This window comes from Lepidothrix coronata, unplaced genomic scaffold (genome assembly GCF_001604755.1).
Source record: "Lepidothrix coronata isolate B3197 unplaced genomic scaffold, Lepidothrix_coronata-1.0 Scaffold133, whole genome shotgun sequence".
In the NCBI taxonomy this organism is placed as follows: Eukaryota; Metazoa; Chordata; class Aves; order Passeriformes; family Pipridae; genus Lepidothrix; species Lepidothrix coronata.
The window spans coordinates 822,521-835,771 of record NW_016690313.1 but is presented as its reverse complement, the minus strand read 5'-3'; the positions used below and the strand labels follow the sequence as shown (position 1 = coordinate 835,771).

The following is a 13,251-nucleotide window of genomic DNA, read 5'->3' as shown; positions in this document are numbered from 1 at the left end:
AAGAATATCATAAATAAAATGGATGTTTTGGAAGTCAAGGAATTTTCATAGAGTCTACACCTTTAATTATTTGGTGAACATAACAACATTAACACCTTTTTTCTGAGACAGAAAAGGTTCGTTTACTTGCTTTTTCTTTATTCAGTAGCAGGTATCAAAGGCAGTAGATGAGCATATTGAAATACAATTAATTTACCTAAAAAATTTTCCATGAAAAAATTTCTAAATTTTCAAGTACTTGTAGAACTCTGAACTGAACCTGTATGTGTTTTTTAGAGCATGTTTGCCAGGTGATACCTTGTTTCTCACTGTATCCAGCCTGCTGAAAAGTACAGTCTGATGGATATTAAAAATAAAGACAGTTGAATACAGTTGTTTTATAAAGCTACAATAATGATACTGTAATTAAAAAGGGCATGAGGTTAAGTTTGTGTTAGCCTGCTTTCCTGTTTCCCAAGGAAAATGTTTCCCATTTCACCCAGTCTCCAACAGATACTGTTTAAAGTGGGTTTTTCATCTGAGCTTTGAACTTCAAGGTTTTCAAATTTTGGACTTCGAGGTTTTCAAATTTTTTTGGTGATTTCAACAGCTAAAGCAATTGAAAACCCTAAGAATTTGGTTTTGAATAACTCTTGGGCCAAGAACCGGAGTCCTCAAGAAATACTATGACAATGTGACATTGAAGATAAACATCAGGGGAGGGAGCAGTAGTATTGTGTGTGTGTAAGGTAATTTTTTATTGGTAACAGATGAACTAATACATTTCCATGATCAATTGGTTTACTTTTTAACATTCACAGTAACTGCAAAGCATCATATTATATGAAGTGATATATGATGTAAAGTGATATAAATTCCAGACAGTCTTTAGTAATGGAGGACAGTTAGCAAATTACTTCTAGTACAGGTATAATAAAGGAAGAATAGCTTGGGCATATATCTCTAACCTTCTTCCTTTTCCCTTGCCTCTGTTGGACTTGGGAAAAGATGCTTTATTGTTTTTATGAAGTCCTATTAAATAATAACGTGTTAGTAAAAATTGTTTTTGGACACGGTGCTCGGGATGAGTGCTCAGCCAAAAGCTATTTTTGTGGAAGTATTTTTCTGCTTAAAATTGTTACCCATATGCAGCTGGGAAGATTGAAATGCATCCAGTAACGTGGCTGAGAGCGTTGCTCGGGCGGTGGGTGTGAGTGACACGGAGATAATTTGCACAGCTTTTGAGAAGTGATACCACAGGAGACACGGAGGGGCTCTAACATGGCTGCACGGAGGGGGAGATGAGCAGTAGTTCAGAGTGAGGAGAAGGAGGTAGGTCGAGTAGAAAACAGGCCTGTCTGCTTTCATTACGGAGCTCGTGTGTGGTGGCGGCTGAGATAACCCAGAAATGTAGGGCTGGATGGGAAAAGGGGAGGAGACCAGAAATGTCCGTCATGTGTCACCTCCCTCAACACCAGAGCAAACCCCTGGCTCTGCTGAGGGAGCTACTCTGGGAGGAGATGGAGCAGCACCACAAGCAACAATGTGGTGACCAAGAGAGAGGGAAGAGACAGAAAAAAGAGCGTGGCCAGTTGATGTCTGAAGGGTTAACGGAGGACATTCGAGTGCCCCCTCTGAACTTCAGTCCTCTGTGTCTGGGATGGCTGAACAGGGTCTGAAACAGCTGCAGAGAGGAAACCTCATTGGTTGTCTTGGAGAGGAAAGAAGGGCATGGGAAGTTGAACCAAGACTGGGTTTTTGCTAGAAACAAGCGTTCTTGGCTTTTGATCAGCGAGCTGGAGAGTAGGAAAAGAGAGTCAGTCAGAGCAGGTACATAACAAATTCAGATGAAATGGGATCACTGGGATTGGAAAAAAAAATAAAGGGGGAGGATTAGAGTAAAATACCTGAGGTTGAGGATTTTTCATAGTGTAGATGTAGTCTGCTAAAGGCATTAGATGGCAATAGAGGAAAAAACCCAGCAGAGGAAGGAGCAAATAAGTTCAGAAAGCTTGGAGACCAAAATGGAGACAAATAGATAAACACAGAAATGTGTTTTAATTAGTAGGTCCCCTACAATGTAGTCAACACTAGTTACATGAAATTATATCTTTCTAATATAAAATAAAGATTTTAAATTTGCCACATCTATAGGAAAGGAGTTAAAAGCTAAACCCATCAGATGAGGTTTTGGTACAACAAAGGAGAAGTGTGACCAATTTTGTGGGAGTGTTTTCTCAACGTTCTTGGCAGGAGAGAAGCCAGTATTCCTAGTTCTGCTGTGGGCAATTGGTCAGTAATGTTTCCATGTATTTGTAAGAAGCTGATCTGAGGAGGTGTGGTCTTTGTGGCCAATCCAAGCATCTGACAGTTATCTATTTAGAATACAATGACTAAATGCAATGACCAAATGTTTTTGGTTTTGTTTCAACCTTAGACTTTTGTCATCTTCAGTTGGGGAGATAGAAAAGGGGTCCCTAAGAGATGAACCTTTATGGATCACCACTGTACTTCAGCCATATTTTCAGCAAGTGTGAAGTTCAGTCTCGAATACAGAGGAGAAGTGGTCCTTTTACATTTTGGATTTTATCAAGTACACATGATATTAGCACTCTCTTCTTTCCTTTCCAAAATTATTTATAAACTAAGTCAGAGAAATTCATTTAATCAGAAATCTACTTAAACACTTGTAGAACAGATGTTCTAAGTTTCAGTGCCCCAACTGGTGTCAGTATAAAGGGTGGTTACAGCTCCAGGATAAGGGATATCTTGGTTTATAACACACTTATCAGCTGATAGGCATGATTATATTGCAACTACCTCATTTTAAATGCTGATTCCTGTTTGTCCATCACTTAGACTGAGCAATTTAAAATATCCAAAAAGATTATTGGTGTTGAATTAAAGCTACAGGACGATGGAGCTTTGAGGGTTCCTTTTCAGTAGACGTTTGAACCACAAGTCAGAGTGTTCAGCTCAGAGCAAATGGTAAAGAAAATGTGTTACTATTTTAATTATTATTGCCTGTTAAACACGGGATTTCTTGCAGCCATGTCCTTGAATAACCATTTCTTAACTAAAATGACACAATTCTGTAACCAGTGATCCGTGACTTTAAATATTTGGAAGGGCTATTGATTCGCTGAACTGGAAGAAATTAAAGATGTTGAAGCATATTTTCAAAAGTAAAATTACATGTAATATAAATTATATTTGATCATGTATATTTTATTTACCATTTAAGTCACAAAAAAAGCTCGGCACACGTAATGCAGCATTCAGTTTATCTGCAATAGCCTTAACTAAACAGTGGTGGCTTTGTTTAAACCAGCTCTGCGTGGTGGTACCAGAGCTCCCAGCACCTCCAGCACCTCCTCTTGCTCCCGTGTCGTGGTCCTCTGCAGGTACCTGTCTCTGTTTGTGGTAGGTAAATTGCCCATAAGACCAACGATTCCATCAGCAAATTATCCAGAAAATGCCGTCGGTGCTCGTGGTGACATTTGTGCCACCGGTGGTTCCAGGGGCTGATTAAATTGGCAGCTTCCTCTTGTGCCCGGCGCCGTCGTCCCCCTTCCTTTGGCACCTCAGCCCAGACCTTCTCCTTTCCTCTGTCCTTCTAACTGAATGTCAAATGCGTTATTGATTGCTGCTCTCCCACCCTCCTCACTTCCACTCCCCTCAACTTTTTCATCTTTTTTATTTTCCCCCCCCCCCCCTCTTTTCCCTTTTGATTGGCAGTATCACCCAGACAAGCAGGAGGCAGATGTGCCGGCAGGAGAAGTGGAGGAGCGCGTGCAGCGGTTCATGGAAGTTGATCAAGCGTGGAAAATTCTAGGGAACGAAGAGACAAAAAAAGAGTATGACCTGCAGCAGCGTGGTAGGTTCCTGCCAAGGAGGGCTGTAGTGGCAGCAGCTCTTTAAATAAGCAGGGTCTGGGAGTGGTAGGTAGATGGTATTTTAAAATGCTGTTTAGTGCTGAACCAAATGTTTCTTTCGCTCTTGTCCTACTTTCAAATGTGGAAATCCATTATTTATAGCTTTTGCTCCACATACATTAGCTACTGAAACCACTGAATGGCTTCCAACAAAACGTTAGGAGGCATTATTCCTAATAGCTTGGATTATTGTGAAATTTATACTGATTGCAGGCCTTAGCCCTTTTTATTTTATGAAGGTAGCTTCATTAATTGTTCTTACTTTCAAGTCTTGTACTCCATTTTGTTGCGGTGTCTTAGATATGCGTTAATCCAAGTGTTCACTGCATGTGGGTTTATAACCACTTCAGAATCATTAGGACTCATTCTTTTTCGTTGTGTGTGTGTGTGTTACAGTAGCTTTCATAATTCATTTGTAGTCTAAACTAGTCCTTTTAAAGCAGGTTTATAAATAATATTCCAATATAACACATTAACTAGGCAGCTCTAGCATGCATTTCTTTTTATACCTCTCAGAAAATAGCTTCTTAAAACAGTGACAGGCTGTTGTGAGAAAGAAAGGGGGGAAATGTAGGTCAGGTCTGTCACACATGGGCTACCATTACATGAAGTGATAGGCTGTCTTTCTGCTCTGGCCTCAGGATAGGAGTCCCTCAGCCTTCCATTAGAACCTTCAATAAATGTATATCCACCCTACATGTTAATGGGGGGAGTCAATAATAGTGTCTTGCCTGTGGGGAAAACACTCGGTCGCACTCGGCAGCAACACACTCGGCTCCAGCATTGACGTGTAGCCACCACCACTTCTGAATGTGTCTGATAAAAGCCCACTGTCTCTGCAGCTTGTTATTGAATTCTCTGCCATTGTCCATTGGCACACCATCAGACCTTTCTCTCTTGTGCTGATTTTTTAACTCCCCTGCCGCCGCGCGGGCCGGGCCTCGGAGACACAAAGCCGTAGTCATCCCGCAGATATGCATCGCTGCGGGAGAAAGAGAGGGACACAGAACTGTATATCCACGGGAGGAATCCTCCAGTTAAATCATCTTGCACTTCAGGCTTCCTGTGGGTTTGGGAAAAGAGGGGGGGCAGGGCCGAAAACAGAGTCGTCGAATAAATATTTTAGAAGAACGGGAAAAAAATTGGATCTTGTGCTAATTTGTTACGTGAACAGCGTTAAGATCAGACTTGGATAATTTTTTTCATCTCAGTTATTTTTCATCTCTTTGATGCCAGAACAGGAATTCCTCCTGCCCAGTGCTCTCATCCTGTTGTACTCTTAGCATTGTAATGTTGGCTGTGTCTTGTTTTCACAAATTGTACATGCACGGGAAAAAAGAAATTAGAGATTAAGTGAGGAGTCTTTTCTGTATCCAGTGAGTTTTACCTAAAGCTTAAATCCAGACTGTGAAGTTCCATTTTGCTTGGGTCAGGTTAATCCACTGAAGTAGAGCTACATCAAGATTTTAATCAATTAGTTTGTTTTCCCTTGGAATTTAAGGACATTGCTACAAATTAGTTTTGACAAAACTTATTCTAGAGTAACTTGAAGATTATCAATAGTTTCTGAGATTCTTTTGCATCCAGATGAGCTCTTCAAAAAACCATCTCAAGATTCTGGATAAGAGACTTAGTTAATAGTCTCTTACAGAAATAAAGAGAACAAATTGTACCTTTATTTTTGCCAGTGTTTGGTAATGGGATGGTGATGGGATAGATGTGTTTTATCCCAGAGGGTCCCAGTGTTCCAGACTGAGCCACACATAACATACATGTGCAGCCTCCCTGCATTCTTTCCAGCATGTTCCCTGGCAGCAGAATGATGGTGAAATAAATTCTAGTTCTTTGAATGCCTGTCAAGCTGCTTCTGAAGTCATGATTCTAGACAAATTCTGTAGACACTGCCATAAAAGCTCACAGAAACAAAGGGATGGAGACAGCAGCTAAGGGGAATAGTGATGAGAGAGATAATACAGCAAGTTAGTAAGATGCAAAGGAAGCCTAGGAAGGAGGATCTGAAGGATGCCAGAGTGTGTGTGTGTGGCTGCCCATCAGCAGGAAGCTCTTTGCACTGGAGTCTTTTCCCCATTTCACAGTTTGTTTATTTGTATGTACCTTCTTGTGCTATACTGACTAAATCTTAATTACTTGGCTCAGAAATCCAGTAGCCAGAGAAGTTCCAGTAGCCAGAGAATCCAGGGGTTCTATAGTTTTAAATTTTTTTGTTTGAATTGCTGAGAGTAACAAGTGAATGTGCTTTTATATCTTAATACTGCTTTTCTCTGAAGGTTTCCCAATAATTTCCTAATTTTTTTGTGCCTTCAGGCCACAGTATCAAATGGGAAGGGACAAACCACAAACTGTGTAGAGGTTTGGCTCAAATATTTATCCAGGCATTTCTGATCTGGAAATCTTACGAGAACTGCTTCTTTATATGTGTGAAAACTTTTCCAATTCATTATTTTATCATATAAGAATTATAATGGGGAATCTTGCAGTCCCTGTGAAAAATTTGGAGGGTGAAAAAAAAGCTGTGTAACAATTTACCTATTAAGAATAGACTTTTTTTTTTTTGTCAACAGATTTTCTTCTCAGATTTTTCCATTCTTTGTTCGGTATCCCATTTTAAAAAAGATGAATATGCAGTTAAAATCAAGCTTGGCACTGGTCATTACCAAAAGGTTTTCAGTGAGTGCAAAAAAACCTGTTTTACAGTTTCATATTAGGAGTCATCTGAACCCTGAAAGTTCATACTTTTGGGACACAGTTGGAAAGAAGAAAAACTTCTCACAGAATCAGAGAATCATGTAGGCTGGAAGAGACCATCCTAGGTCATCTAGATCCATCTCCTACTTAAAGCAAGTCCATGGAGCAGTTGCTCAGACCTTCTCCAGCCTGGTTTTTAGTGTCTCCAAGGATGGAGCTTCTCGAGCTGCTCTGGGCAGCCTGTTCCAGTGCTGGAACACCCTCAGAGTAGAAAAACCAAACCCAACCAAAGAAAACCAAACCCCAAACCAGCCAAAACATGTTCTTCTTCTATCAAGGCAGATATAAGGACTCTTCCTGCAGCTTGTGCCTTTCCCTTCTCATCCTTCCTCTGTGCACCTCTGAGAAGTCTCCTCTCCACCCTCCTCTGTAGCAGCTGTGGGGAATGAGATGCCTGTCTTCTTGTGTGATGTGTCCCAGCCCCTGACCGTGCTGGCAGTCCAGTGAACTCACTCCCATATGGCAGGGCTCTGGACTGGGGACACCAAAACTGGACACAGGATTTCAGAGGCAATTTCTTCAGTGGAGTAGAGAGGAAAAAAAAAATCCCTCCCTTGACCTGCTGGCTCTGCTCTTGCTCAGCCGGCCCCGTGTGGGGTTGGCCTTTGCCACAGGAGTGCCCTGCTGACTCCTGTTGAGCCTGAATGTCCATCAGGACCCTCTGGAAAACTGCTTTCCTGCCAGATGTCTCCCGGCCTTTACTGGTGCAGGTTATCCCATCCCAAAAGCAGGACTTAATCTTGGTTGAACCGTTTGATGTCCCTGCCAGCCCATTTCTGTATCCTATTGAGGTACCTCTGAGTAGCAGCCCCACAACTTTTGTGGGGTTTTGTTGACTTATGGACAAAGGAACTGTATCTAAACACTCAGATTTTTAAGATAATAATACGAGTTAATTTTATGTTTTAATTATTAATTATTGAATGATTAACAGAAAGGTCACAAAATTAAATCAATAAAGCAGTGACTTAGATTAATTTCTGATGATTAATGTAGCAAATAATTCAAAGCTAGTGATGGAATTGACACTAAAACCAGTTGCTTTGCATATGATTTTGGGTGGAAAAATTTAAGAATCTAGGGGCTTTTTCCATGTATGGCTCTCGTGAGGTTCTGTGAAGGATAATATGTTTTCACATGCTGATGGACACAGATGTCCATAAATCATAGAAGGCCTGGAAGGGACCTGAAAGACCATGCAGTTCCACCCCCCTGACATGTGCAGGGACACCTTCCACTAGACCAGGTTGCTCAGACCCCCATCCGACCTGGCCTTGGACACTTCCAGGGATGGGGCATCCACAGCTTCTCTGGGCAACCTGTGCCAGGGCCTCACCCCCCTCACAGGGAAGAATTTTTCTAATATCTCATGAAAACCTGCTCTCTCTCAGTTTGAAGCCATTTCCCCTTGTCCTATGGCCTCGTAAAAAGTCCCTCTCCATCTTTCCTGTGGGCTCCAAGGGTTTATAGGGTGGGGGGCAGAGTCACCAGGAGGAGTTTTCACATATCTGCACGTGCCTCCTTTTGATTTTCAGTTTTTAAATTGCACTTCTAGAAAAATATGGTAGATGCAGTTCTCATACGTGAGTAACATTCCAGGGTAATTTTCCTTTTGCTCTTGTGTAATTTTTTAGGCATAAGGAATTGCAGGAATAACTGGAATTGCCAGTGTTGCAGCTTGTGCCAGTTGCCCCTGAGAATGGATCTGCTTCCATCCTCTGTATCCTTCCATTAGGCAGCGAGGCACAACAAAAATTTCATAGTTAAGCTAAAATAGCTCATTTTACAGTATCTGATCACTAATCCAGCCTTCTCTGACCACACCAGTGGTTTTTCTGTGTGCTGGGTTATCCTCTGTAAGTGACAGAAGTGTATATTCCTTCTCCAGCCGTGGATTTTACGGCAGTAGACCCTCAGCTGGAGTACAAGCCTTTTAACTCTCTGGAGTTAAATCTCAACTGCTACAAGTGAAGCAATATTTTTTTGGTATTTTTATAGCAAATGTATCTTTTTGTTATGAAAATTCTCAACACATTACTTTGGTTTCATTTTAAATAAATTAATATGTAATTATTTTAAATTAAGTCAAAAGACTCAAATAATTGTTAAAAAACTGAAAAGCCTTTAGAAAAAATTGAGTTCTGAAAACATAGAAGTTTTGAGTACTTGTGGTGATTTTGATGCTGAGAAAATACCATGAATGGTATTTGACTGACTACAAATCTTGAACTTTTTTAATTATTTGTTTGGTTTGAAAAACAAATCCTAAGAATAAAGAGCTAGAAAAAATCTTTCAAGTATTATGACTATTTTTACTATTACCATAAACTGTTAAAGGGCTTAAATTTCCATTTACTGCTTGCAACCCTTTCCCTAAAACTCAGCCTCAAATAGCCCAAGAAATATTTATTGTATCCTCAAGTGAAACTTAAATACCTTTCCTCTTTTACACTTTCTGAATGACCCAGCAAGGGCTCTAGTAAAGCTTTACTGAACCAAGCTGCTAATAGTTATTTAATGTTGTTCTGTAGCCTGAAAGAATCTCAGTAGATTTTCCCTTTTAATCTCTTTGAATTGCAGGCTCATAAACCTCTCTGATGAGCCTGCCAGTGTTTTCTTAGATCCTGCAGTTGAGACAATGGAGCCGCAGAATCCTTTCACCTCTTGTTGTCAGACAAATGCAATAGATGGCAAAGCCGGGCAGGCTGTGCTGCTGGGGAATTAAAGTCCCTTTCAGGAGTTGTGCTGGATGAGCAGGACTCCACATTTTCCCCTGTGTGTTCAGGGATGTGTTTCAGAAGGTACAGCTCTGTGCACGGAGTCGGGCGGCGTGAGCTGGTGTCACCTGTGAGTCACCCCGTAACTCGGTAGTGGTGACAATGCCAGTCTCAAATAACCCTCTCTGGCAAAGGAGTGACAATGGGACACCAGCTTATTTCAGAGAACCCCTAAGGAGGGAGTTGTGGTTGTAATAACAGTGGTGTAGGTGAAATAAGGAAGGGCGCAAGAAATAGGAGTCGCCGTGAGAGCCATTAGGTCGGATGTTCTGCTTGTAAGCTCCCCAAACTCATACTGGGCTGTGCCTCTGCTTTTCAAGAAGTGGCCACATCTGGTTTTTGTTGCCTTAAGGTGTACTAGATTGGGTAATGTATTTACTAGAACTAGAAAATAAAAAAGCTTCGTCCAACTCTGGAAAATATGTTTCTCCTGCTTGAACCAGACGGGTAAATAAATGCAGTGTGCAAAACTGCCTGACAGGAGCAGCTCCTGGATTATGTGTGAAGTCAAGTCAAGAGTACTAATTGAAAATTTATATCTTTTGAGATAACCAGTGAGATTGTCAGACTTCATAGAATCACAGAATATGCTGAGTTGGAAGGGACCCATCAGAATCATTGAGTCCAACTCCTGGCCCTGCACAGGACACCCCAGGAGTCACCCCCTGTGCCTGAGAGTGTTGTCCAAACACTTCTTGAACTCTGTCAGGCTTGGTGCTGTGACCACTGCCCTGGGGAGCCTGTTCAGTGCCCAACCATCCTCTGGGGGAAGAACCTTCTTCTAATACCCAACCTAAACCTCCCCTGACACAACTTCAGGCCATTCCCTTGGGTCCTGTCACTGGCCACCACAGAGCAGAGATCAGTGCCTGCCCCTCCTCTGTCCCTCACAAGGAAGTTGTAACTGCAATGAGGTCTCCCCTCAGTCTCCTCCAGGCTGAACACACCAGGTGCCCTCAGCCACTCCTCATATGGCATCTCCTCCAGACTCTTCACCATATTTGTTCCCCTGCTGTGGACACTCTCTAATAGCTCTGTGTCTTTCTTATGTTTTGGTGCCCAAAGCTAAACACAGGATCCCAGGTGAGGCCACCCCAGTGCAGAGCAGAGCAGGACAGTCACCCCCTTTGACTGGCTGGTGATGCTGTGCCTGATGCCCCCCAGGACTTGACCATCGGATGAGGAATAACAGTCTCTGTTCAGACTGGGAATTGTGAGAAGGATTAATTTTGCCTGTTGGGTTAGGGGTTTTTTATTTTCAAAATTACAATGGCAGTGATGAATTAGAAAAGCTTTGTTGATTTTCTGTTCCCTGGGCTTCATATTGTATCATGTTTGGAATAGAAGAGAGAGCAAACTTTTCCTCAGCCACCTTCTTCATTACTTAAAGGGTAATTTAAGTAATGATCCTAAAGGTCTTTTCCAACAGAAATGATTCTGTGGTTCTGTGATTCACAAGTTACTTTACCTGAAGTATGTTGTCCTCATGAATTTGCATTGCAACCAGTTCTCTTCATGCTGGCACAGGGACCACCTGCCCTTTCTGTATTTTCTCCCAGCAAGGCATGACCCAGACCTCCACCACCAACCCCATAAAAGTTGTTCTGAGTGAAATCCTTCATGAATTCCAAATAGGAAACCCTGGGAGGTTTCCTACCCTAGCCAAGGTAAGTAGGTAGGTAGGCAGGCAAACTTCATTTTGATCTCTGCTTTTTTATTGTTTTCTTCCTCAAAGAAAAGGAGGAGAAATGTGCTTTTTCCAAGGCCTGGTGGAGGAAAGGCCTCAGACTGGTTTTGTGGGTGTTTTCAGGATATCCACCATTCCAGCCTTCCTGTTCTGTAGCTCATACCAGGCAAACTCCCAGAAATATTTAGCATGAGATAAGACCATCTGACCCTTTATTGTACTTTGAACATCTCATGCAGTTAATTAATATTCTGATCAGGTGTAAGGAAAATGTTGCTCCACATAACTGCTGGATGTTCCTGTTTTCTTTCATCATTACACCCCTGCTTTTCCCCCTTTCTTTTGACAGCAGTAAAGTTTTGGGTCTGAGTGGGTTAATTTTCTTTTCACTGTGACTTTTTCCTTACAGGTGTTCAGCAAAGGTAAATCAAAGAGGCTGTACTAATTCTGCCATTATTTCCAATGTGTCTCATTTGTTTTAATCACCTTCATCAAAACCAATTTAGATGAGGCTCGTTCTCAAGGATATGTAATGTACATCTCAGTTGAAAATAGAACAGTCAGTTGGTTTTTGGTGATGAAGAAGGAAACACTCCATTTCCTGATCAGACAAAAGTTGGAGATGGGCATTTTTTTTGGGCTGTTATTGGAGGAGGGGGCTGCAAAGTCCCTTAGTTCTACCTTTCTGCCCAGAGCAAAGTTACACAGAAGCAGCTGGGAAGCATTTAGAATCCTCTACAATGTAATGATGAGGTTGGAAAAATCTCTTGGGAATTAAAATAACATAACCTGGGCCTCTGACTTTTTCAGCAAGTGCTCAATAAGTAGTTCTGGAATAAATTCTTTCACTGCCAGCTTTTCCTAGAAAGCTGTAGAAAACCCTGGATGCTCTCGAACGCTCCATGACATTAAACTCTAAATGGGCTTAAAAACTCACTGATCCAGGAGAGGGAACACCTTCCTCCTCAATAACAACCTCATTTAAACCTCAGATGAGCACCAAGCTCCTGAGTCTTGCCAGACCTGAGGCATTTCTGTGGATGTGCTGAAGATCAGCTCTTTAAACTACAGCATTGGGGGAGCTGGAGCTTTCAGGTGCCAGGCAGCAGCTGGGAGGGTCTGTGTAGTAAGTTGTAAGGGGTTTATGTCTTTTACTTTTTAAATTTTACCTTTTATGGCTTCACTTGTAACTCTGTTGACAAGATCTCACATTATCAAGCTAAAGAACTTATTGTGAACTTTGTAGGTGACATATGAGTGTGCTGATAAATGGAAAAAAAAACCCAATTTGTATTGCACACTTTGCATTTCATGCTGTGAGTTGCATTGTACACTTCCCATTTCAATGTTGGAAGGATCTAGGGGATCAAGTGGCAGCAGATCTCACAGGTGCAGCCCAGAACTGACCTTCTCTCTGTGCTGAGAGACTTTTATTAGAGAAGAACACTTGGACTAGTCTTCCCCTACAAGTGTTTTTCATTTATCTTTTGTAAGGAGTATCTTTTTGCAGGAATCTCAGTGCTGTTCTCATACACAACATTCACTTGGTGCTTATTGGAGGTTTTCATGTGGCTTCTCCTTCTTAAAGAAAAGAATGAGTTGCCTAAGGAGGCTGTGGAGATGTTTAAAATGTGACTGGATGTGGTCCATCCCAGGAAACCTGTTCCAGCTGCCCCTGCCTGTGCAGGAGGGTTGGAGTGGGTGATCCTGAGAGGTCCCTTCTGACCTCAGCCATTCCATGAATTAGTAAAAACTGCAGGTAAGGAGACATTTCAGCTCATGGAACTGGAGTTACAGGCCAGGCTTTTGAAGGGCATTGACATCCCAACAGAAGTTTGCCCCTAATTTCACAGTATTGGGAAGTGCAAAAGTACTGGTTTCAGTGTCCTAATTCAGTGATACATCATCACCATTTACTTCTCCTGGCTACAAGAGGACATTTTCCAGCCTGTGCAGACACATGGAAACTAAAAGTTTAGAGAACTGCATTTTTAACTGATACTGTGTCTGGGTGTGACTCTCTAGCAGGGACCAGATTGACTCTCAGCTATATAAAACTATTAATTTATGAGAAAGAAATAAGGACCTGTATGTTGGCAGGATTGAA

General features: G+C 41.8%; 1 protein-coding gene across 2 annotated transcripts in view; it reads left to right on the top strand.

Annotated features, from left to right (window-relative positions):
- DNAJC24 (DnaJ heat shock protein family (Hsp40) member C24) overlaps nucleotides 1-13,251 on the top strand; it is a 36,318-nt gene that overhangs the window by 20,937 nt on the left and 2,130 nt on the right. For both annotated transcript variants that reach the window (XM_017827014.1, XM_017827013.1), the window contains exon 3: nucleotides 3,718-3,856. In XM_017827014.1, coding sequence (XP_017682503.1) covers nucleotides 3,718-3,856 — 139 coding nt within the window. The remainder of the gene's footprint in view (nucleotides 1-3,717; nucleotides 3,857-13,251) is intronic.